This window comes from Coccinella septempunctata, chromosome 4, assembly GCF_907165205.1.
Source record: "Coccinella septempunctata chromosome 4, icCocSept1.1, whole genome shotgun sequence".
Classification (NCBI taxonomy): Eukaryota; Metazoa; Arthropoda; class Insecta; order Coleoptera; family Coccinellidae; genus Coccinella; species Coccinella septempunctata.
Window position 1 is genome coordinate 10,581,825 of NC_058192.1, and position 27,085 is coordinate 10,608,909.

Genomic DNA, 27,085 nt, shown 5'->3' on the forward strand with positions numbered 1-27,085 from the left:
TGATGGAATACTGTTCACTTATTTGTACAGAGATTAAAAAACTCAAGTTGTGTGACTGGTGGTGGAGATGTTATGTGAAAGGTTCATTTCCTGAAATTCGATTTCTCACACTATAAACACTGGATTCTGTTGGGTAATATTCTTCTGTCACGTCGACATAACTACAACCGGTAGAAGTCTTGGAAAGCACAAGGTAACACATTAACACCTAGAAGGTGATCCCCTCAGTGACTGAGTGTCAGGTAGCTGAAGATGTTAGCTCTAATATCAATGAAAAATTTCGTTGTTAATCTGAGAAATATGAGATATGTAACACTATGGTGAATAGTCCATGTATGTAGGTATTATACAGGGTGGCCATTTGAAAACGAAACAGAGGAGATTACAGACGAAATAAATTTTTTCGACAGGTCGATTTCTGTTTCGAGGGGGACAACTTAAGATGTAGGTTACGGACGCATAGCGCTTCAACCCTTGCTACTACAACCCTCACCCCCAATTTTTGAATAGGGAAGATGGGGTGAGTGATACCTCATTTGAAAGGTATTTTTATTCTGATTTCAGCACAGTAATTGTTTTTTCATTTTATGCATTAGTTCTCGAAATAATGCTTAACTAAGTATTTGAAAATGAAGTGGTGTTTTCATGGCACTTGTAGTGTTTTTTTGTGAAAAATCGACATTTGGAGCTTCAAAACAACCATGACTGTGGCTTCCTTCCTCCAATCCACTGACATAGAAATCTTTAATCAAGATGTCGAACAAACAAAGCGTATTGCGAAGGAGCTCAATCTTGCTGAAACTCAATCTAAATTATCTTCGATATAATTTGCAGTATTTCCAATAACATGCGGTAACACTTGATCGATAGAAATCTCCAAAAAGTCCAAATACGTACGTATCTCTAATCAGATTACCAGGTAAGAAAATCAAATCATTAATGATGCCACATCATACGTAATAAATGAAAAATTATCGATTCTCATTTTTTTTAAAAAGATATGAATTCAATAATCAACAAAATGAAAACATTATTGAAGCCAACTGAGAAAACACTTCATAATTAAGTCGGAAATCGTTTCAGGAATTGGGACTGGCATATTTCTGTGGCATCATTAATGATTTGATTTTCTTACCTGGTAATCTGATAAGAGATATGTACGTATTTGGACTTTTTGGAGATTTCTATCGATCAAGTGTTACCGCATGTTATTGGAAATACTGCAAATTATATCGAAGATAATTTAGATTGAGTTTCAGCAAGATTGAGCTCCTTCGCAATACGCTTTGTTTGTTCGACATCTTGATTAAAGATTTCTATGTCAGTGGATTGAAGGAAGGAAGCCACAGTCATGGTTGTTTTGAAGCTCCAAATGTAGATTTCTCAAAAAAAAACACTACAAGTGCCATGAAAACACCACTTCATTTTCAAATACTTAGTTAAGAATATTTCGAGAACTAATGCATAAAATGAAAAAACAATTACTGTGCTGAAATCAGAATAAAAATACCTTTCAAATGAGGTATCACTCACCCCATCTTCCCTATTCAAAAATTGGGGGTGAGGGTTGTAGTAGCAAGGGTTGAAGCGCTATGCGTCCGTAACCTACATCTTAAGTTGTCCCCCTCGAAACAGAAATCGACCTGTCCGAGCATTTCTATCGAAAAAATTTATTTCGTCTGTAATCTCGTCTGTTTCGTTTTCAAATGGCCACCCTGTATATGGGGAGTCCGGGAGAGTTGAACACCTTTTCACTCTGAAGCCATTTAAGTTGTATCTGTAAATGGTCTCAACTCATTTTTTTGCGATATCATGTCCAAATAGGAAACGATAGATAATAGTAGAGTGATGGTGAGATGAACATTTTGAGTACAGCAATTCTTATTTTACGAACCGAATATTGGCTCATGTCTCCCTAATCCAGGGGAGAGTTGAACAAGGGGCGAGAGAGACTTCACCATAAGTTTGTTTATCACGAAAAACATGGAAAGGAAACAATTTCCAATGACCAACGATTGTCTATGTCAAGGTTTTCATCATCTTGACTTACTTTATGTTCTGATGGCGGCCAGAATGGAGCCTCCACTAGTTGTGCCTTGTTACGAGTATGTCGCAAGCTATTTACGATACCGGTAGCGCGAAATTTGAATTGAAATATTTGAGGTGGTTTAAGTCTCCAACCTGAGCAAGTCTGCCGGACTCACCCTACTTGGTACTGGTCACAATCCATTTAATTAAGGTACAATGAAACTGTGAAAATTCACAAAACTGCGAAACATTCAAAGCTAAACCAGCCTACATGACATCAGTACTGTAATTATCTTCCAAAAAAACTGTTATTTGTAGTAAAACAAAACTAGAACCTCACGTTGTAACTGAATAGCTGTTGAAAGTATGACAGGGTGCATTACCTCAGTTCTAGTACTTCTCGAAACACGATTTTTATGTAACATTACTCAGTTGAATCCCTCACAAAAAAGTCAATCGGGGTAAAATTTGTGGGATGAGATGGGATATTTTTTCATGCCTTATTCTAAAGTTCATCATATAAAGTATTCAATAAAGAATTCGAAATAGTTTTGCTTCTATCTGATTATCATCCCTCTTGTTTTCATGGTTCTGGAAATATCTTCCATGAAATTTCATGTCGTGTAGAATTTCTTTGAAGAAATTTCGGACCCAGCTGATAAAGGAAGCACCATTGAAGCAAGTCAAACACTTTGTTATCTCCTAGGACGTATACTAAGATACTCAGAACGGAACTATGTGAAGCTGAACCACAAACTTCAAGTCAGCCATATTCATTCAACCCCGATTCATCACCCCAACCCCGTAAACTACATCAAACTCTTGTGTAGATACAGAACAGCCGATTTATGGTCGCCCTATGGGTTATGAGAGTGTCCTGACCTTATCTAAACTTTATCGGCGTCAGGATTACCGCATCGACTCTGAAATCAAACTGTAGATTGCAAGTTCGACACTGGAAAATATCGAGAATACCATAAAACGGTAGTGAGTGTGTTATACCCCAGGATTTAGTGCCGCGATAGTTTATTTTTATAGGTCGTTGAAAAGTTCAGATCAAGTGAAGACATATTCCCACCTTTTATTGCGGTTAACATGTTCTATGAGAAAATTGGAGTTTTGATGAGTTCTTCATGTCAGGAATTAATTAATAATTCGAAATAATACAAGGTCCCCAAATTATTCAAGAAAATTTGGTCAGACATTTTCGGGACAAAATTGGGAGACGTCTATTTCAAATTTTTGCTCAAGCCACCTCTTTCAGACTTCAGACCCCCTAATTTCACCTTTAAAAATCCTTGATTTGACTACTTGTATGGTATGTTCAATCATCCATGGCCTACAAATTCTGCCAGTTTAATGATATTACTATTTATTGCCACAATAAAACGACCCCTCTCATCATTGACACCAGTAATCTCTTTCATACAAGGCTGAGGCACAGCTAACTGAGACTTAATGCGGAATCAAGAACGTGATCCGAATATATTCAAGTGATTTCTCCACGGTTCTCTTCTTATCTTCACTCTGGCTCCGCCTGAATTGAAATTCAGATGAAACTCAAATCCACAAACCCACATATCGCTAATGTGGGTTGTATGAATACTAGATTCACAATCTGATGAGATTATTCTAGTCTACGCCTATTCCGGAGAATTGGTGTCGGTATTAGTGTGGGACAACTCGATTATTGCTCTATAACGTAGGTATAGATCGAATAAAGTCATGTATGGAACAAGTAATAGTGTTACAGACTGATAAAGTTCGACTTAGTTGATGGATATATGTATATGTATTTCTTCACTCAAAATTTCGTTTGACGAAGCGGTCTCCATTTGCGATCAAATTATCTTGATGTTCAGCACTTGACAGAGATCCTAACATCATTACAGAGAGGCTGGAACCCTCGTGACTTTCATTTAACCGAAAACGAATTCGTCCAGCAAAATTTACACAAATATTAATGAATAAGCAGACACTAGAGCACAGAAACTCGTTGTGACTCCCCTTGAAGTCCTTCAAGTGCTGCATTGATAAACTTCCACTTCTTACACTTCAATGATCCCAAGTACATACTCTCCGTATTGAGGTGGATCGTTATAGTGAAAATATACTTGTAAAGTGACAAAAATTTTTAGTGAACGATCAACCCAGTAGTCGTTAGAAAATTTCATTTTAAAACTGTAAGAAAACCCAGCTTCAATGCTTTTTGAGAGTTCCACGTTTTGAAATTATTTAATTCAATATGCTAACGGACATACTTCGGAAAAATACAACGCTTAATACTATTAGGGACTTCAAACATAAATACGTGGAATAGAAATTAAAATTTTGTTCACGTTTGTGAATTATCATAGCTGAAATCATTCAGGTAGATATTTCAAAATGGCCAAATCATCCATCTCTTATGGAGGCTACAACTGGTTTCAATTTCTGATTTTACTTTCGTTAAAATCCTTAATTTCGTTAATGGAGCCCCAACTTCAGCGGAAGAATGATTTGAGACAGGAAAAACGTAGTTTTTTCTTTTGCAAGTAATGGTTGCAGAATGGCGAATGCGCAAGTAATAAATGCTGTTGAATTTTAACCCCATTCCGCAAGTTTCGCGTCATCGCATTATATTTTCTCTATAGGGTTTCTCCTATGAAATCCAATAATTCGTGATAAGCACGCATTGAAAATATTATCATTCAATGAAGTTTGCATTTCATTTCTTCACATATTTCCTCAGATATTTACCAATTCGATGTTGAGTGCTTGAACCCCACTCAAGCAACTTTTCCTCCGAACTAAAAGCTACAATCGAGAAATTTTGTATGAAAATATTTTTTATAAAATCAACTCTCTCCTTCGTTTGGTATCGTACCAACCCAAAGTCGACAAATACATCTGAATATTCCTCTATATTCATGTTGGCTTATAAATATGCAATACCTAACCAAATTTATACATGCATATTAATTATGGATTATTTCCAATGAAAGCATTCATGGCAAACGCAGATATACGAGATGAACGTAGATGAATTTTAATTTCGGAATTACATCTTTTGATTGTGAATTCATAGATGGAGGAACAATTTCTAATGCGATGTTTCAAACATTTTAACTATTATCTAATATGGCAAAGCGGTTCTTCTAAATATGCATTTCTTTCTATTTCATATTATGTTTATATTAGATTCTTTGAGCGTTATTAAAAACGAAAAAAGTCCTTGTTGAAATGGAACCAACGAATGAAATCGATATTTTGGTAGATGTTTCCTGAATTGATTCTTATGCAACAGAAGTTTGAAATCTGGAGGCTAATTTGGGGTTGTGTTCAGCTTTCTTCGGCTGATACCCAACATACAAACTGATCTCTCTCGACAGAATATCCTAATACATCCTGCAGGAAGTGTTTCTCTGGATGCAATCAAATTATCGCACACTTCCATGCAACAACTATACTAATGAACATATGGAAAGTGTAGTAGCAAGCTCGCAGACTGACGATTGACAACATTTATTCACAAAAAAAAATCTATACTGAACACACAATACAGTGATTACACGGCTCAGCTCACATAACCGGAAGCTTACACATTCTTGGTCCTAAATTAAATAAACATTACCCGGAACATACATGCAGTGCTTTGCGGTTTTGTTTGAATTACTCGTTCATGAATATACAATAATTTTACCGGGTTAAGACCCCGCACCCTAACCGAGGTGGAACGTATGAGTTGATGCATCTGCTTTTGGCACGAACTAGAATGGCTCGGCCTATCCGGCCCTATCCATACATATGGGCTGTAGCGCTGAGTTCTGAGAAAACGATGGCATAATGATGAGCGATATGTTCAGGTACACTGACTGGTGATAATCAGGATGTGTGGAAACGAAGGATGTCTATTTGATGTTGTACATAGACCGAAAATAAGAGTTCTGTATTTTACATGCAGTGACACTTGTGCTTGAGCTTAAGAGTGTCTTAAAAAGAACCTCGACGGAGGACACAGTTGCATTGTAACTTACAGCCAAGTTCCATCGAGGGCCATGAGGTCATCAAGTTTAAAAATTGTTGAGCTGATCATGAGTTACAAAAAAGTTTGGTGCAACAGTGATCTGCACCAGAAAGCTCTTGAAGTTTGCACAAGCTGATGACCCTCAAACAAGCCCCTATTTCTTGTAGATCAGACCTCTTTGATCATTGAAGTTATTCTCCTTATGCTACTCTGTATCATGAAAGATTCATACAACCGTATCTATACAAGTAATATCAACTCCAACAAAAAGTACCAAATACGTAATGGCTGAATGATAAGAACAATGGAAAATAAACTGAAATATCCACTTGAACGACATTCTATGTGCAGAATGTTATTGCCGCTGACATATTACACTCATCATACTATTTCAAACACTAACCCACCCTAATGGAAGACGCTTCAGTAATGACGACATAAAGAGAATGTTTCGGGAGCGAGGATAAAAGTGAACATCATTTCTTTATATTGAAGTTTGCGTGCTTGCGGCTACTAACAGAGGTTCTTGTCCTTGGAAGAGGTGGCGTTTGAGAAATGTACATAGTCTACTTCCCATGCCAAACCATTTGGGACTTGTCTGATCGTATACTCAAATGGCAAAGTACTATTATCAATTTTCAAGAAAACACGGGGGCTTCGAGTGGTGAGAGTCAAATTTTTTCCTCGTATGAATTTGCTACTCCAATATTATGAGGTGATTCACGAAGTGGATGAGAGGACCTTTCTCGTGAACGAAAAAATAGAAGCCTGATCAGTCATTCCCTAACTGATTGAAATAGCAACTTTTGCTATACACTTTGAAATCATTATAGCAGAAACTTTGATATTCCAAATGAAACTACAATATTTTTTTATGAAAAGAGTGGAAGATATATGCTGGAATGGTTGTAATAACGTGGCCATCTATATTCAATTATCCCATTAGTTTTCCCACCGAAAGAGTCATATTTCATCCGGATATCATTGCACATTTTGATCAATAAGTTATCGGATCGGAACTTGGAGGAAATTTGTGACGTCGAGAATGCTTCCGCCGACTTGTTCACGTGCAAGGTCTCCACCAATAATTTATTCATAAGAATGGGACATGCAATTGCACTCGATGAAATGAACAAGCATGGAAACAGCATTGGGGCAGAAATTGGATTGATTCATATGTTAAACTCATGTTATTGATGTTGTTTGTGTAGATTGGAAATCTGTGAGTAATGTGGTGAATCGGTGTTTTACTCCATCAATGCATACAATGAATTATCCAGCTTTACTCTCTTTTTTCTGCTGCAGCCTTCACCACACTTTTTTCCCATCAATGATTTTATTTTTCATTTGGTGACTATTTGGGTGCATACAAAATATTAATATTGATAGAATTCTTTATATTCTTTTTATTGTCGATCAATCTGGAAAATTTGTATATTTGTTATATTTTTGTGTTCGATATTGAAATTTTTCAACTTTATCATTCAACATATTCTTCACAAAATTGAATATATTCATTTCAAAGAATCTGCACTGCTCCTAGACCACTCAAGAATGTATCCCCATACTGCTTTAGAAATCAGTTTCAATCTATCTGAAATGTAGAGTCAGATCAGGTTAATCAGCCGAGCATTCGTGTAAATCCAACTCTAAATGTTATTTGCTTGTTAACATGTGATCTTTGAGATCTGTTAACCTTCGAACAGGTCTAGTCTAACAAGGTGTAACCATAAAATCGATCGATTTATTCCACATTTTCCAATATTTTCCTTATTTTCCAGTATATCACATAGACCAAACCGACTTTTCGTGAACCCTACAAACTTGGAGAAATATGAAGTTCGGGAACTTTTCGAGTGGCCCAAATTGTTCTGGTAACAAGTGTCTGAAACTTATACGGGGCAGTCAATCTACTGGTTTTCCGCCCTGGTCTGTGAAGCGGAAAAATAGCCTGATATATTAAATCACAAATGGACCGAGTCCAAGAGAGGTCTGTTGCGCTGTCAGAAAATATGTGGCGCCCAACATGAGCCTCTTCACTGGGAATTCTGGGAGATATGAATAATTTCACGAGAACGAACGAGCTAAAAAGTTGAACTTTTCCACGGAAAAGGTTATGACGGATGCTGGGGAAGCTCTACATTTCTATTTCGGCAGCTGCAAGTCCGGATCTCTGAAACTACACAAAATGTTAATCCATTAAAATTTACTGTGACCGACTATTCCATTGGAAATATACGGAAATTATGCACTTTGAAGAAATAAAATCCTGCAAGTCTCTTTAACAAGTTGATTTTCCTCTCGGGAAGAATATCTCTTGAAATTACATATAATTTCACTATTTTCCAGAACTATCCCAACCTTGTGGGGAGGGATCGTGTGAAATGTGATAGAGATGGTACCTGAGAAATAATTACATTGAATTTTATCGAAACTATTCATCTACACCTTGTATATAGATCCACCTAATGGCTCTCAATTGATACTCTTTCAATATATCCTGAAATGAAAAAGTTTTAGGTATTTCATCATCGATGGTTGATAGAGCAATCTGAATCTTGTGAAATATGGAATATTTCAACTGTTATGCGAGTATTCCTATTTCAATATGTCCAGGTAGTTTGATGTTCTAATCCACATACGAGGATGTATTGATATCTAGTTAGCCTAGATCAGTTCCATGCATAAAAAAAATTGCGTTACCGTAGCAACGAACAATAACTCATTAGAAGTGTCAGTGTGAAGGTTGAGGTAAAAAAAGTAAACCAGAGTTACGCAATAAATTAAAAGAAAGAAGTTGTCCACCGAAATTGTGAATATCGAAAAATTGGAGTATCGAGCCATCATCAAGTACCTGTATTTAAAAGGGTTAAGGGGTGAGCAGTTTTACGATGATATGCTCAATACCCTTGGTGATCAATGTCCTTCGTATGCGACCGTGAAAAATTGGACTGTAAGCTTCAAAAGAGGAAAATTTTCCATTGAAGATGATGACCGATCGGGAAGGCCAGTTTCTGTGTCAGTCCCCGAAAATATCGATGCATTTCATGACATGATTTTATCAGACCGTCGAATTGGGCTAAAACGGATATCTGAAGCACTGAATATTTCATACGAACATCATATTTATAATAGTTCACGTCAATTTGGACATGAGAAAAATTGCTGCAAATTGGATCCCCAAATGTTTGAATGTTGACCAGAAGCGTGCAAGGGTAGAAGCATCGCGTTCGATCTGTGCTCGATTTGAAAACGAATTGTTAATATGGATGAGACTTGGATACATTTCTTCGATCCAGAAACAAAGCAACAATCGATGGAATCGCGACACTCTGGTTCTCCAAGACCTAAGAAGTTTCGTGTCCAAAAATCTGCTGAAAAAGTTCTTGCTTCAGTTTTTTGGGATTGCCATGGAGTAATCATGATTGATTTTTTGGATAAGGGTAGAACAATAACCTGAGATTACTATTCGACATTCCTGACCACTCTACGGGAAAAAATTAAAGAGAAAAGACGCGGAAAGCTATCCAAAGGTGTTTTGTTTTTGCAGGACAATGCCCCTGCACACAAATCTCATGTTGCCATGCAAAAAATTCGTGATTTAGGGTTTGAATTACTAGAACACCCCAAGATTTACCGAATTTGGCAGCATCCGACTATCATATCTTTCCTCAACTGAAAAAAAGTTTAAAAGGTCGTAAATTTTCTTCCAACGAGGAGGTAATAAAAGCTGTGTAGGTCTGGTTTGCAGAGCAAGAAGAAACATTTTTTTTGAAAGGTCTAGAGACGTTGCAGATTTGCAGTAATAAATGTATCCAATTAAGAGAAGAATATGTTGAGTAATAAAATTTTTGACATTGAAATTTTGCTTGCTTCTATAGTTGGCTAAGAATTTTTCAATATATCCTCGTAGATGGCGAATCCACTGAAGTCTACCTACATAAATCTTCTGGGTCACTTGTAATATCTACCTTATTACTTCCTATACTTGGACCTGCATGAACAAACATGATATCAAAAGCTGAATGTGTTTGTGTTAAATTCAAACTACCTAGATATCGTGCGATATATCCTACCAGCTTCCTTGCGTTGGTAAGTATATTTTCCACCGACAGAATCGTAGAAATGCAGGAACGGCACTATTTTACGACTTTGAAACTCGAGCTCGAACGTAATCGCTTTCCAGAATAAAAACCCAACACAATCAGACTCTTTCGCTCCCATTCCTTCCAACGGTTCACGATATTCCCGTAAACGGACATTTGGTGACATTCGAACATAGTATAAACCTAGAGCTCGGAAATGTGATTAAATTCACAATGGCATTTTCCCCGGTCGGACTCCCAAGTCTACGGAACTTTCAATTGGACCAGCACGAAATTGAAGAAGGAGTACGAAACTTTGGCAGAACCCTCCGGTATCTGGGAGATTTACGCGATTTTGCCGCTATGAAGTGAAGAATGCGGTCTCATTTATGGACGCAAATAATGTGGAGAACTTCAGAGAGGACTCATCAGCGCGAATTGTATCTGGATGCTGGGGTATTTACATAGATGAGATTGAAACTTTGGTGAGAATATGCTGCCATGATGGAAGACTGAGTGACCTCGAAGGGAATAATTATTCGCAAAACGAGACTTTCAACAACAGTTTCAATCAATTTATTCTTTACTCATGCCAAAATCAGATGATAGTTATACCTACATTATGCTGGAATTTGCATTGATTTTTTCTGTTTCTCTACCTCAAAATTACATCTGGCAATAACAGTTTTCAACACTATATAAAATTCTGTGAACTCATTGAATGGTCCTCAAACCTTCATGAGAGGAATCAATATCTGATATGAAACATGTATTCGAAGCAAATTTTCCAATTCATAAATTCGGTTCATAAACGTCATTTGGGCAAATTTTATTTCCGATGAATCGATGAATGGAAATAAACAATAGTCTGTATATTATTCCGTTTATTGCATATCATGGATTTCATTTCCACGAAAACCAGAACAAGCGAAACTGTTACTAAAGTGCCATAACATTTCCATTGATGTTTGTTCCGTAGGATCTAACAAGCATATAATGTTCTTCCATTGATGCTCCTTCTCAAACCGTTCTGAATATAGAAATATATTAAAAACCTTCGATATCACCAAAGATTTTTGGGAAATATGGAACTTACACGAGTGGAACAAATTGGCGAATGCGCCAGGTCGCTTGCTATGAATAAATCCTGACAATAACGAGAAAGGATTTCGTTGAATTCGTTGCACTGAGTATTGGAGCAGAAAGAGAGAGAGAGAGAGAGAGACAGAGAAAGAAAGAGGTTATTCGGAAGATTCAGTGCATTGTGATTCTCCCAGCGTGAACTAAATTTTACAAATAACATATAACTGTATACAGGGTGTCTGTAAACAAATGCGAAGGACTTAGAGAGATGATTCCTAGATGAAAATAAGCAGGGCTAGTTCCTATAAATTTTTTTCGAAATCGACCTCCCTTCCAAGATACAGCCTTTGGAAGGCGATGTCGAGTTGACAGTTTTTTATTTTTTTTTACGGGTTCTAAAAAACACTGAGTGATAAAACTATACAAAATATGAAGCACAAAGTAGATGTTGATCACACAATTCTTTTAGATCTCATAACTTCATTATTAGTGGTTGAAAATAACATCCCCTCATGATTTTCCTTCAAAAATTGTTTTCGTGGGATAGATTTTCGAAAAATAAAATTCTCTTATGGTTTCCCATTCAATTATGGGGAAAAAAAGTCTCTTTCAAAATTTCGATACAGTCGATACTTTTCTCGGAATAAATAAAAACTTACAAGCAGTTCTGATCACTGTTCATTCCATCGTATCTATATGTCATTGTAAGTGTTCCATAGAATGACTACCTCCCGCTAATATACATGCATTTCATAGACCTTATGCTGCTCGTAAGTTTTTATTTATTCCGAGAATACAGAAAGACTGTATCGAAATTTTGCAAGAGACTTCTTTTCTCCAGAATTGAATGGGAAACCATAAGACAATTTTATTTTTCGAAAATCTATCTCACGAAAACAATTTTTGAAGGAAAGTCATAAGGGGTTGTTATTTTCAACGCCTAATAAGAAAGTTATGAGATCTGAAAAAATTGTTTCAGTAACATCTACTTAGTGCTTCATATTATGTATAGTTTTATGGCTCAGTATTTTTTAGAACCCGTAAAGGAACCTTCCAAAGGCTGTATCTTGGAAGGGAGGTCGATGTCGAAAAAAATTTATAGGAACTACCCCTGCTTATTTTTATCGAGGAATCACCTCCCTAAGTCCTCCGCATTTGTTTACAGACACCCTATATGATATAAAACCGTACTATTTATTCATACTGCAATCTGGTTCTCAAAGAAAAATACTCCACATTATCATTTTAATATTTTGAAGGCTTTCGAAATAATAAAGATATAGACCATATTAGTGAGGTTAGGCGGGAAATTTGAATCGCGATCCATCCGTGGATCTGGTCCCTGAATTCCCTATGCATTTCTTATGGGACTAAAAATGCCGCGTACTTCTCGCCTGTTTTTGGATATTTTAGCGAATTTCTTAAGATTTATTTCTGTTGGAATGTGTTCTATGATCCTTTCTTAACAAGTTGAAAACAAAATTTCGTAATAAAATGGTATATTTTTTTAATAATGGATCAATATAAAATTGGTCAGCAAGATCCATGGCAGTTTGTCGTAGCTTCATTTCGTTTCTAATCTCTGAAGCTGACATCATTCTAACGCGCAAGCGTAGCATGTCATTTTCATATGTAAAATGTACTTGGAAACAACCTCTAATAATTGCGGCACCCAATTTTGCATGTCTTTATATTAACATTTACTTCTAGCTAGCGATATTCCATCTTAAAGTCGATTCCTATGTAAAAAAATTTGAATATGGATCTCCCGCCAATTGAGTGATTCTAACCTCTCTAATATGGTCTATAGTAGGTTTTTTATCTTTGCCTCGAGTATGATTTCGCCCTAGAATATTTCCTTTTTTTTTAACATTGTTGAATTCGAACTCTTTAAAAAAATCGAAAATTTGAGAGAAAGAACTCCAATATTTATTTATATGATTAACATCTCCGAACTGTGAATCTCACATAATGTAATGAGCGCATTCGCTCGTGACTGAGTTCATGGAACGCTAAAACCCTCCTAATGAAATACCTCGCCACCAAAAACGTTATTTTTATCCGCATCGCGTAGATATTCAAATTCTGTACCAGGTCTATTTTCATGCCGCAAAGCCTCCCTAATCCACCCTTTTCCATTCAGTTTCATAGTCTGTCTTCGCATCGCCGCTAATTTATGCTGCGAATTCGGTGGCATAAATCAGGCCGATAGCGTGTTTGGGGAGCATTCACATTGGGCAGATAACGTCCTGAGGAGGTTGGTACACCTCGCCGCCATGACATTATCAGTCTTGACAAAAACACGGTGGATTTAGCGTAAACAAGCCGCGGAGAGCCGCACTGCTGGGCGGAGGTCGATGCACCGAGAAAAGCTTTGGAAAAACTAAACTTTTAAGGGTCCGGTATTTCTGTTCAGCACCCATTAATTTTTTTCCTCGAAAGTAATTCAGTTTTTTCGTCAAATGCCTTTTTATTGCTTTTTTTCAGCCCATATTTAAGCCAAGATAACTAAAAATATTCGAGGTTAATCAGAAATGTCATGCAATAATTCTAGGGATAATAGAATATCAAAAACTATGTGCTTTTTTCCTTTATCTAGAGATCTAGATCTGTATTCACCACGGTATTGTATCACTGGAACCAGGTATTCCTTCTCTGTATCACACTAGTCGATTACGTTGGTAAGCAGAAGTGTAACATACCTTGAAAGAAGATTATCAGTAGTATTACAAAGAGAGTTCTGCCCCACTGGACGATATAATCCACAATTTGAATCTTGAAAAGTATGATAAACTTAGCAGAGCATGAATTGATATTTAGACCCACAAATGTCATGCAATAATTCTAGGGATAATAGAATATCGAACATATTTGCTTCTTTCCTATATCTAGACAGGTAAGGTAAGGTTAGGTTAGTTTATATAAAGATCAAGATAGGTTTGTTTTTGTAGCACATTCGGCATATTTTACAATTGACTACTAAATGAAACCAGACAATATCCGTGGATTACTCCATAAGCAGAATCTGTATTCACCACAGTATTGTATCCCTGGATCCAGGTTTTCCTTCTCTGTAGCACACTAGTCGGTTACGTTGGTAAGCAGAAGTGTAATATACCTTGAAAAGAATCTTGAAAAGAAGCTGCTGCCTAAAGTGGCCCACAGACGAGCAACTTAGTTGACAACTATGTTGTCAACGAGCTTGTAAACCATACGAGGTTGAAGAAATATCGACCACCAACCAGCCCACAGACGTTCAACTTGGTTGTCAACACGTCGTGTTGAAAACAAAGTTATCAACTAGGTTGCTCGTCTGTAGGCCGCTTTAGGATTGTCAGTAGTATTACAAAGAGAGTTCTGCCTCACTGGATGATATAACCTCACAATTTGAATCTTGAAAATTACTACAAATTCAGCGGAGAATGAATTCATATTTAGATATGCATTCATATCTTTCTTCATTCAGCATTTTGGAGAGCATAAGCAGGACATCAAAGAGTTCCTGGCTGCAGAGGTGACGACAAAAACAATGAAAAACCATCACTGCGTAACCAAGTTGCGTCAGCGAGCTGCAACGCTCGTTTACAACAATTCCGCGAAATAGTTCACATATCAGCGATCCATTTTCCGGTGGAAATGTTGGGGGTAAACAACAATGAAGCATCGCACCGTAGGACTTGTGGACATGGAATTCGAAAACGTTGAAATGTTTAAACAACGGGAATGTAATACTTCCGGCGAAATTCAAATCAGTTCATCACAACCCTTTGTTGTCGGTTAGCTCAGTCAATATTTCATGAGAATTTTAGTATGTCGTGTCCAATATTGCAGTTGGTTTGTTCAGAGGGTAATTTTTTCACTGAAAATGCATGTTTTGCTCATAAATTATTTATTGAATACCGGGTGTCATATTTATGCAGGAGCATAGGCCTATTTGGCAAGATTGATTGAAGAGTAGGTACTACGCAATCTGAATAAATTATAGCTAACTCTACACATTTATTTATTTATTTATTTAGAAAATACAGGGATACAAACAGAAACAATTCCAAAACAGTATCCACTCTGTAAAAATGAAAAATCAATTTCAGTTAACAGACAAAGTAAGGACTTAAGTACACAAGTACATAAACATCTATTAGTATCTTCCCAAAAAATCCTGTTTCTTGATGAAATTCGCTTCAAAGGTATTCATTTCATTGAATGCCAAAAACTTCAGGGCCAACCTTTCTGTGAACAAGCATTCCGTGACTTACAATGAAATGTTGCGTCAGATGAAACATCTCCACCTTTCCAATCAGACCGAGACGAGAATGCTATCTTCTCTATCATACTATTCAATCTGTATATCATTCAGTATATCCTTCTTTGATACCGTATCACACATTACCCTCAGGTGACCAATTTTCCACCACTTCATCCAGTCCCCATATTCAAATATATATTCTTCGCATGAACATTATACCTGAAAGGTTCCATTTTCTTCAATCCAATCACATTTATGTTCATAAGTATTTCCGTATACCGTTCTTTCACGCGATCGTTTAAAGTTGATAGTAATTTTACGACGTGGGCTCCTAATTTTGTGTATCCATTTCCCGGACACGAAAGGTACTACGAAGTCGATCTTTGAAGACACTTTTATGATTCGAAAGACCTGAAATAACATGCAACGAGATTGTAACTTGTTTTCTTGGTCGTAAACCAAATCGCGGTGGTAAATTTTCAATCAACTCTACTAGTGTGTATAAGGTTAATGACTGCTTTCATTTCAGCCATTTTCGTGATTGCATAAAGCGAGATACGAACTCAATAAGGGGTAATGTTTGTCAGCGAATTCTATTTACTCTAGTTAAAAACCACTCCAGAAGTAATTTGAGCGATTTAACGAAATATATCCTGGATAAATTACATAAGTAAAATAATGGGCAAATGCACACTATTCAGATAGTAAAACTATGGCAGCTATAGCATGTTTCAATTGCGAAAAAAAACTGCTTGGTTGGTGTGTTGATAAACTTTTGTATGTTTCCTTGACTTAGTCACATTTTTCATCTTTCTGTTCCTTCTGATTTAGTATTATTTCGATCTGTGGAACACTAATTCAGTTTTTGTAGTCTTCTTTATCACCTATCAAATCATTACTGTTATACTATGAATACTTTCTGTTATACATTGGCGAATGTATTGTATTTAGTGTTTGTTTATTCTGCATATATCCAAGCAGATCTTGATATTCGGTTTCCATTACTTCTGCGTCCAAGAAAGCACCTAATATCAACTCTTTGTTCAGTCCAGTAATACGCTGAAAATCCTGAATACATTAATTCAAATGAGACAGTGAAAAGTCCGTGATATGTAATAAGTGTACTCAATTTCCTGCCATCACAAAAGGGAGTTAAAATTCAACGTTATCTTGTATCCAATTCTTCCGGATCATAATGAAAAGTGATGAACCCAAAATCTCCAACAATGCTTCCTCGAGATAAAGCTCGAAGATTTCCAGTTCTCGCGAATGCAGATAGCAAGGAAATTTCTCAGGAAAAAGTTGAAATGAGCTGCCATCCGTCATGTCCCACTAACGAAGTTGTTGACAGTTTCTAGTATCTCAAATTAAATAGGGTATTCTTGAAAATGTACTCTAATGAGTATAGACTTCCGTCGAGCCATAGCTCTAGGGTACAAATTCTAATGGGGAAATTTTAATAAGGATATAATTAGAATGCGAATAATTAATGACGTTGGTACCCCTTTCTGTCTTTCCGGGTAAATATTTGGGAGACATTTTCACAAACTCACAATTGGTTTTTGTTCGACTTTATGTTTGCAGAGAATGGTACATGTTTCTTTCTCTCTCCATTTCTGATCTAATTTTATGGTATTGATACATAGTGTATATCGCGAGGTGAAATGAAAACCAACTGCGATTTTGAAAGTTTTTATATGCTTCGAGTGGCAATACTTGAAGGAGGGGATTTACCAAGCCAATGTTTAAAATTTACATTTTCCCTTGAATGTCTGTGGGGATAAACAGTATATTCTACAACCTACATGCAATAAGGTAATATTTTGCACCATATGCAAGATTTATGCGAAAAACATAGGAAATCATGATCTTTGTCGTGATAACTGAGGTAGGTAGGTTGACACCCCTCTTAGGTTATTTCTATCCATGAAGCAGGAGTGCATTAGACTAGAATGTTTGCTGCTACAGTACGAGATATCCAGATCTCATTCGACGAATATGGCTTATCATTTGGTTGACTAGTACCTCGCCTCCGACCTCTTACACTTTCAATTGTGTTTGATGTTCTTTTTTTTTTGGCGCAGATCCTCCGGGTCAGTCTTTGACTTCTACATATATTCAAGCAGTAGATTCTTGAATAAAAATAACACTTTTGCCTTCACCATTTTTTCAATCATTTTTATGGTATTAATACCATCACATCAGTGATGAATCATCATTACATTCGAAAAAATCGTACATTTTCTTATCGATTTTCAAAAGCCTGCATCGAAAGCGAACTGAATTGGAAAAATGATAAGAGGACAATGTTTCTTTTGACTTCAGGAATATTCTGTTGAAATATGTAGTATGTATATGTAGGTACAAGAGTACAAGTTAAGGACTCACTCTGTACACAGGGCTCCTACCAATATGATTTCATTCCAGCAAATTCCATTTTTAAAACTTCTCTTCTGGAATATAATTCATGAACATACCCTAGTACCGCCCTGACTTCGAGAAACATCTGTAAAAATCTAATTGATCGTATTCCGTACGTAGCAAATAAATTTATCATTCGTTGTTGTATAAATAATGTTGAAACCAACAAGAATACCTTGAAGATTCTGTTACTCCATAAGAGTCGATTCAAGACAATGTCAACCTTTCTTGTCGCAGTTTTCCTGATATTAATTCTGGTAAATGTGGGAGCGCAGTGCAGAGCAATCGGATTAGGTCTCAGTCCGGGAATTGTGTCAGTTCCCAGCATCATTGGTACCGAATTGATTCAGACAGGAATTGGATTAGAAGGGAAGCCTTTTTGCTGCTAAGAGGAACTCTACTGGATTTCCTCGTTGAATCTGCCAATACTGATGTAGCGAAATTCAAATTGTTGTATTGGCTTTCTTTCCTCGTTGAAAGACATGTTTGTTCAATGTGTTAATTCTTGCATGTTAATTTGATTACTGTGAATAAAAAATTGGTACTCTTTCGTAAAAATTTGTATATTTTCAATTCCAATATACAATAGAAATTACACAGGTTTAAATGGAATATTGAAGTCAATACTTTCCGTTCACGCAAGTAGGTAGTCCAGATATTGGTAATCGGAATTTAAGGGTTGATATGAAAATCATGTTTTTTCCCAAGTATCCAGTAAAATAGGTAGTATAGTGAGACGAAACGTGTATGATCAGTATGATGATGAATCTAATTTCCTTGCATTATTCCAAAACGTGCTATCGGTGTAACTTTTAAGCAAAGGCATAAAGAATCACTTGAAAAACCGTTTTTCTAAAAAAAAATTACAGATTTTACAGCTATAGAGATAATTTATGATAATTTTTTCTGTCTATTTCAACTCCAATTTTGAAATAATATATAATAATATATTTTGAAGGATTTTTCTGATATTTTGGAATGCTCATTAATTCCAAATTCGAATTTATATATACAAATATATATGATATATGAATGGTTCTAGCAATAACTTTTCCTGCCTATATTGAAAAATTCTACCAAGAAGATGGCCCAATCTTTAATTTTGCTCAATAAATATGTCACAAAATCCAGTAACTGGCTTACATATGTGAAACACACTGTAGTTGCTTTATGATGAGATTATTAAAATTTCTGAACCTACCTAAGGGACCCTTACGAGGACAGTATTATTGAAGCAATTAGGAGTTTTGCTTACTTATGTGTGAACTCTCTTTTTGTGAATTTCTGTTTGAGTTTATAGGAAATTTCCTCTACTCTTATACTTCTGTTAATAATAATTATAACGCGGATGTTACAATCGTTTATAAAGACCCTATATTTATCGATATTAATGTCTCATGTCTCAATGATATTTGATTTAGTTTCTAGTTGATTTTTCAATTGAATGGCAAACTCAGACTTGATTTGTCCTCTATGGAAACCTATTTTTCTGCGGGATTTTCTAAAATGGAAAATTTCTGTTTATAAACCGATTTTTGTGGAGCACTTAAATACTTCTTGTGCTTGATTTTCTGCCATAATAGTGATAACATTACATGTTATCACTCAGTGTTTCAGTAAACAGTAGATATTGTGTGGAATGAACGCAAATTAATGATAATTCTCCGACTAGAATGCACAAATTATTCATATCAAATGACGAAAAAGTGTCAAGTATTCTTTGATTGAGCAGATTAATCAATTAAGCGAGTAATTTATTCTACAGACAGCAAGAAATGATAAAATTTGAAAAACCGTTCCACACTAATGAATTGTTGATTTCCATGATATAACCTATGTATTAAAACGTGAAAAATCGAAGGTGCAAAAAAACTTCCAAGTACGATAGAACACCACCGCAATATATCATACGTAAAAATGGCTGGGGCAGCTTTTACCACAAATCTTTGAGTATAAAAGACAAAAGGCAACAGGCATACTTCATCAGTTTTGATTAGAATCTGAAGTCTTAACCAACTGTAGAACAATGTTCAAAATAGCCCTTATCGCCGTAGTTTCCCTTCTTGTGGTGGCTGAAGCCAGCCCAAGTGGATGGGGAGCTGCAGGTTTGGGTGCTCAAGGAGCATGGGGTGGTGTAAATGGTGCTTGGGGTGGTGCAGGAGGTGCAGGAGGCGTAGGAGGCGCAGGGGGATGGGGTGGAGCTGGTGGTGCTGGTGCTGGGGGATGGGGTGGAGCTGGTGCTGGTGGAGTAGGTGGTGCTGCTGGAGCTGGGGGATGGGGTGGAGCTGGTGCTGCTGGAGTTGGAGGATGGGGTGGAGCTGGTGCAGGAGCTGGAGCTGGAGCTGGAGCAGGAGCATGGGGAGGTGCTGGAGCTTGGGGTGCAGGCAATGCCGGAGGTTGGGGAGGAGCTGGAGCTTGGAATGGTGCTGGAAGAAGATGGTGAGCCTGCTGAGGGAGCAGTAATGTTTGTCTTATGACTTTTGTCATTTAAATGTGGAAAAGACAAATTTAAATAAATGTTTTCGTTCGATAAAATATTGGTTTTAATTTTCTTTCTTTTATGAAGAACTCCAAGGATTTATTCAAACTATAAACTGAATTACATTTTCACTATAGGAGAGTTTCTGTATTACCGGTGTTACTAGCGACATTCGAATTGTAATAGATATGTAAGACCATAACTCTATTGTCTCTGGAAACACTAGCAATACCTAGGGGAGAGTTCCTTTGCATTGGAGAGCCCATGAACCGGACGCTACAGTTTTCTACTACACTGGATAATAATTTAGCATCCTTTACGTACCTAAATCCCATTTTCGCAAAATCGATAGAGATCTCTTGGAAAATGGCTGAGCCTGTGGCTCGCGCCTTGTTGCGAAAATGGGATTTACGTAAAGGATGCTAAATTACTATCGAGTGTAGTATAAAACTGCAGCGTCCGGTTCATGGGCTGTCCAATTCAAAGGAACTCTCCCCTACTATTCGGGAATATTGGAACTACCCCTAAGATAGGTTGTACAATTATTACAAGTGTATCATTTTCACAATATCACCTTCAGTTTGGAGTGGACACACTCCATTTTATACCATTGGTATAACGAAACAAGTGTAATGGTTGAATAACTCATTAATTAGGGATATTCATCAACTTTCGGACACGTCAATTCGATATTAAAAAATCATTCTCACAGTCAACTGTAATGATGAAGAGGAACCTTCAGAATACCTGAAGAGCAAAATTTGATAAAAACTTGGAATATTATAGGATGTCCTATAATATTTTCCTATTTTCATAAATATGAAGTTATATCTTCATATATTTATTTGAGGTATCGACTCTGAAGATCTCCGGTACCTAGGGAGAATCAGGATAAAATAATATTAATACTTTCATCAAACCACATCGTGAATAAGATTTTTTTCGCTGTACGGAATTTCAATCTAATAATTAAAGTGTTTCTACTGACAGTTGAAATACTTGAATTGTAGAAGAATTATTCAAGGATTGGTGTGACTTAAGAAATATTGGCTTTTTATTGATTCCGAATATTACTTCCTTGAAACAACAAATATAGGTATTCTTTGAGATTTTGATGATAGTTTTCGATGCTATTGAAAAATATATTTTTTATGTACATTATGTCACTTTTCCTCTGCATACACTGAGATCTGGAACGAGGAACAGGTTTTAGGATCTATCTCTTGTTGCCATTTCTTTACACCCACATTGTTTTTGGATTGTAACACTCTATTTCAAAAGAATATATTTATATATATTATTTACTTGAAAATGAAGAATATATTGTTTCATGGCATCGAAAAAATATCATTTTCCTTCGAATTTCAACGTTAGTTTTTCAATGCCATGCAAGAATATATGTTTCATCATCTAATTCAGTGACTGAATCTTTGAATTCAAGACTTGAAGATATCTCAGCAGATTAAATTTATTAAATTTGTTCAGGATATATCGTGAACTATGTTCGAATTATTGATCAACCCATTTTAAAATTAGCTCTAGAATACCTAAAGAAAAAACAATGATTTCAATCTACACTTTATTCCTTATGTACAAATGAAAAATTCGTACTGCAAAGCATTCCATAAAAACTCAACCAAGATGTCCATGAGCTAGGAGTCCATGACCAATCACCACACCATGTCCTGGGGCAATAAGAGCTGGGGCAGCGATAGCAGCTGGGGCTACAGCAACAGCAGCAGCAGGGGCAGCCAAAACAGCTCCATGTCCAAGTCCCCAAGGAATCACACTAGCTTGGGCGAAACCAATAGCCAATACGGCAATAACAACAATGAGCATTACTTTCATCATCTTGATTGTTTGATACTTCGATACCTTCGTTCGAATTGATACCCTACTTCACGAACAAGAAGTATTTATACGAGTCACACAAGGATAATGCGATTTTTTCATCGTTTATTGGAGGGAAAGTGCAAGTGTTTCAATATGAATAATTGTTTATTGTCCTTATCCATCAGCAATGTCTACATATTTTTATACACTTCGAGGAATAATTTCTTCCGTGTGAGCAAATTCTATTTATTTTTATCACCTGCATATCTTTGAGCTTTGTCACGTTTCAGATCTATCAAAATTGTATGGAGGATATTTCAATTTTCTGTCTTGAAATACTCAAATTAAGATTCACCTTTTTTCAGGAGTTTTCTTTGAATATGAGTGTCGACATTACTCAAATTTTAATTCTGACCTAATCATTACCAAACTCTGAAAGATAGATTGAATTGAACCAACCCAAACCGTCAGAGACACATCTTCCAATTCACAGCATAGTTTGTCTGGTTTCAACAGTTTCCAGATTGAAATTTGGAAGCTGGGAATGGGCCCTTCAACTCCATCTTTGTTTTAATTATGCATTTCAACAACAGAGACATTCAGTCAACAAAACTGTTGTTGAACTCGAGAATATTCAGCTGAACACAATCATTCTAGGTATAAGAATGCAATACTATTTGTTCCGACAATTCGGAAGTGACTCTTTTTCCACTGAAGGTAATTTCATTCACTGAAAACAATTATAACTTTCTGGAAAAATCGGTTCACTTTGAACAAATATTTTTGTCGTTATGGAAGAGCATTTGGACACATACTCTTGAGAATCCACGATTAAAATACTTTTTTTAAGAATTTAAATCAAGAGGAAATGGTTTTTCATGTTCTTCTATTTATCTGTATCATAATTCATCCAAATAGAAGGTTTGGAGGAGACCTAATAAAAGATAACTGGGCAATATTTTCCAGAATTTTCGACAGCAGCATGTATAAATACAAATTCTTTCTATTCGACATGCAGTTGGCATAGCATAATGCATCTTTACTGGATGCTAACTAGAGTTCAGGCCAGTTCATCCCCTATCCAGAATATATTGTGGTGCAATAATAAACACCCATTCAGCTATAATATACGGCCTGCGTTTGTACAACAGCCCAGTTGACGTAATGAGGCAAAAATTGGAGCTAACCCAATAATTTAATAGATGGACATGGTCCATTGGGATTGTTATGCATATTATGATAATTGCATTTACTGGATCAATACCATCTGGTTCACAAAGAGAGAATGAACTTGATCTATTGTATTAGCAATTATAATATTATTGTGTGTAATCATAATCGATCATTTGGAATCTCAATTCCGGATTGGAATGCCAATGCATGTCCTTTTTCGATCTACTCTGGACCAATAGTAGGCTAGAGGATAAAAATGATATGATATGGAGGCACCTGCTGAAATACAGGGTACATTTGAAGGTGAGGCTTTTTTCTAACAGAAGGTAGAACTGGTCAAAATGAAGCGTATCACAAAAAATCACCTATACAAAACTTTAATAATGACAAAGTTGAAAAAAAACTGAAAATTATTACTGAAATAGATCCTAATGTGCCCCTAGATCGTTTATTAGCTGAATTATCGCAGTGGAAAAAAACTCCTGATTCGACCACGTGGTTTCGTTTAGGATATTGGCTCGTTCGATATTTACATGGTAATGAAAATGGAAACTTTGGATTGCCCAATTGTTCTCATTATTTTTTAGTAACTCACGATTTTATGAAATGGCTCATTTCGATACCAACTGACAGAAGAGACTTAGGACACAAGTGTAAAAATAGAATGATACTTCAAAATCTGACCAATAAAATTCGTCTAAATTATTCACGAATTTTTTCACAATGGGCGTCACAATCTTCTTGTTTGAACATTCCAACAATCGTCAAAAAATGGGATGAAATGGGGAAACATCATAGCACTTATTCAACTCAACTAACATAAGCACTTTCAAGAAACTGCCTCGATTTTCTACATTTTTTTCACCCTAAATTGCACGATACAACAACTATGATTCTCTCAAAAGTGACCTGATGCATCTAATCCGATGAACTTGGTACTGAACCATTCATTGTCCTGCCATATGTTTATGTTTTGTTTCGTTTTTGCAATGCCGGAGTCACCTTCCACAGTCCCGTACTTGAAATTCAATGAAATTTTGTCGAAGTTCGTGGGGTTGTATCTCAGCCATCTTGGATATTTTATGTAGACAATTTTTGATTAAATGACTTATTTTGATGAGTTCTACCTTCTGTCAAAAAAAGGCTCACTTTTGAATACACCCTGTATTTCCACTCTTCGGTATTATCATTGAATTGCTTAAGAGACCTTCAGAAAGTCAATTATTAGCGATATTATTGATATAATCTCACACATGATGATTATAGTATGTTGGTTAAATGAAGATTTTGTACTCAAAAAGAACTTTTTGAGTGTCTCCGAGTAGGCAAAGTGTAGTTGTTAGTAAAGCGTTGAATCGCTTGTCCAAAGTATTGCGCATGTCTAGTCTGCAATGTCACAGCAATCACACTGCTTACCTAACCCACAACAGACATTACAATAGCCAATGCTTTGATGAATTTCAAGGTGTTTGTAGCAGAAGGAATCTTCTTCAAGCCTTCAGAGACCATGCACAAGCTAAAGTCTTTATTTTGATCAATTCTTTACTATGTTTTCGTTCTTGTCTTGCTTACTGTTGTCATTTTAATTAGGTTAACCGTATGTAGATTGTAGACACTCAATTACATAGTAATATACAAAATTCCTTCAAAACAATTCACCAATTTCAAGATAATGTCTTGCCGTCTCTCTTCCAAGATGAGACAGCAGATCCCTTCGACTCTATAGACCACCGGCTGCAGCTTGAAATATTTGCCGCCCACGCGGGCGATTCTCGATTGATCGGAACGCCCGGCTCACATTACAAAGTCAATTCCTAGGGAATATTTCGCGGTTCGGCAAAGTCACGAATTTCCGGATATTGGAATATCGCAATTCGCTGGTAATGGGGGAGCGGAAACTTATATTTCCCGTTGAAACTGTTCGAATTGAACGGCAGAACCACTTCCTGCAGCTGGGGATGTTCCCCAGACCGGGGAGATTGGCTTGTCGAGGTGATAACGTCGGAAAAGTGAATAAAACTGGATTTCCATGAAAGCTGCAATCCTATCTTTCCGTTGGATTATTATTACCCCAGATTTGTTTGCGTTTTTGGTTATATTTGTTATGATTCTTTTCATCATCAGTTCGATTGAGTTGAAAGAAGAGGAAAATCTGTAGTCAGGACCCTGAAATCTGTGATACTCTTTTTATTTGGTCATTTGGATGGTTGTCTGAAGATTTCACATCAGTAGTGGTTCACGCAATTTGTATTTTTTTCAAATATTCTCATGAACAGCACATCGAAATACTTACAATTCATCACTGATGAAAACCATGTTTAACTAGACCTTCGAATCTTGCAATTGAAAGCACGATAAGTGATAAGGGATCGGTAATTGAAGGGTCTGAATTATTTAATGCGCTCCTATATTTTTTTCGTGTTTCCTATTTTGATTATTTTCGATTTTCTTTTAATTTTCTGATGACGGGGTATGATCTAGATCTAGACTACAAAAAGCTACATGGAATTATTCAATCATTCATATCGTTTCGATATAATTTATTTGACAACATACATATTGATTCTAGCAATCATTTCACTTACGTAGGAGCAATTATTTATACATTAATTTTTATAAAACAGCTTCATCACAATTTCATCTGGGAATAGATGGAGCTACTCAACATTTTAGTCTAGAAAAAATCAAAAACGTCACATCTCAATGCAGCATCATAAAGAATATCCAGAAAACAAAAATTTAAACCGTTATATACACAAAAAAAAACAACAATGTGAATAACTATCTGAATAAATCATCTAAAATTGAATTACATGAGCCATTAAGTTTTCTCTAGATTAAAAATTGAAGAAACATAATCACTTTCACATCATAATGAAGACACTTTTCATTATATTAACATGGGATGAATCTTTAACGATGATATTAAATTTCCCTGCTGATTTCGATCAACCAAGGGTGATTGCTCCAGATGTAGGGGGTGATCCAGAACGTTGGGTTACAAGGATGGGAGTGGATCTAGCTGAAGCTAGTACCAATATGACCAACACTAATACAACTGCGAGTTTTCTGAACATTTTGAAAGGTCTTTATCACCCTGATTATTCAAGTCCTATTTATACTGCAATAAATGGATGACGACATTTTCTTCCTGATTTCCTGCTATCTATTTTCCATGATTCGATAGGAATATTCATGACAGAAAAGTTACGCTTATTATACGCATAATTGAAGTGACAGAATAATAAAATATGGGGAATGGTCGGAATGGATTATTATTCGGAATGAATATTTTGTGGTTCCATGATAGAATGTTGAACTGATATTCATTTCGTGAATTTTTGTTCAATTTGTCTCTACTTCCTTTTTTTACAAACTTTTCATTTTATTATAAATATCCCTGTAGTGAAAAAATTATGCCTCAGAAGGGAAAGCTTTTTTCATAGATTAATTGTGATTTTTCCGTCAGAAGAAGGTATTATAGAGGCAAGCCAAATTCACAGTATGATAAGACCTTCAATATCGAAATAATATGTAGAATTTGAAAAAAAAACCTTTACAAAGGGATACAGCCCAATTTTTGGAGTAGTTGTGAATTGATATAATAAAAATGGCAAAATGAGAGATTAGGAAGGAATAAATTCGATAATTTTTGCTCTATTGGCATAACTAAAAGTAAATAAGTGCGACAAACTTTATAGGGGTTGATTTTACATGAATGCTCTTATTTA

The 27,085-nt window shown here is 36.1% G+C and overlaps 3 protein-coding genes across 4 annotated transcripts in view; 1 reads left to right on the forward strand and 2 right to left on the reverse strand.

The window, feature by feature from the left end:
* Positions 1 to 27,085, reverse strand: part of LOC123311745 (pseudouridine-metabolizing bifunctional protein C1861.05) — a 159,519-nt gene that overhangs the window by 70,277 nt on the left and 62,157 nt on the right. The window lies entirely within an intron of this gene.
* Positions 1 to 27,085, forward strand: part of LOC123311746 (tetraspanin-9-like) — a 130,698-nt gene that overhangs the window by 55,688 nt on the left and 47,925 nt on the right. The window lies entirely within an intron of this gene.
* LOC123311750 (vegetative cell wall protein gp1-like) lies at positions 19,846 to 20,397 on the reverse strand. Its single transcript, XM_044895823.1, has one exon. The coding sequence runs from the start codon at positions 20,354 to 20,356 to the stop codon at positions 19,985 to 19,987; it is 372 nt and encodes a 123-aa protein (XP_044751758.1). The 5' UTR covers positions 20,357 to 20,397; the 3' UTR covers positions 19,846 to 19,984.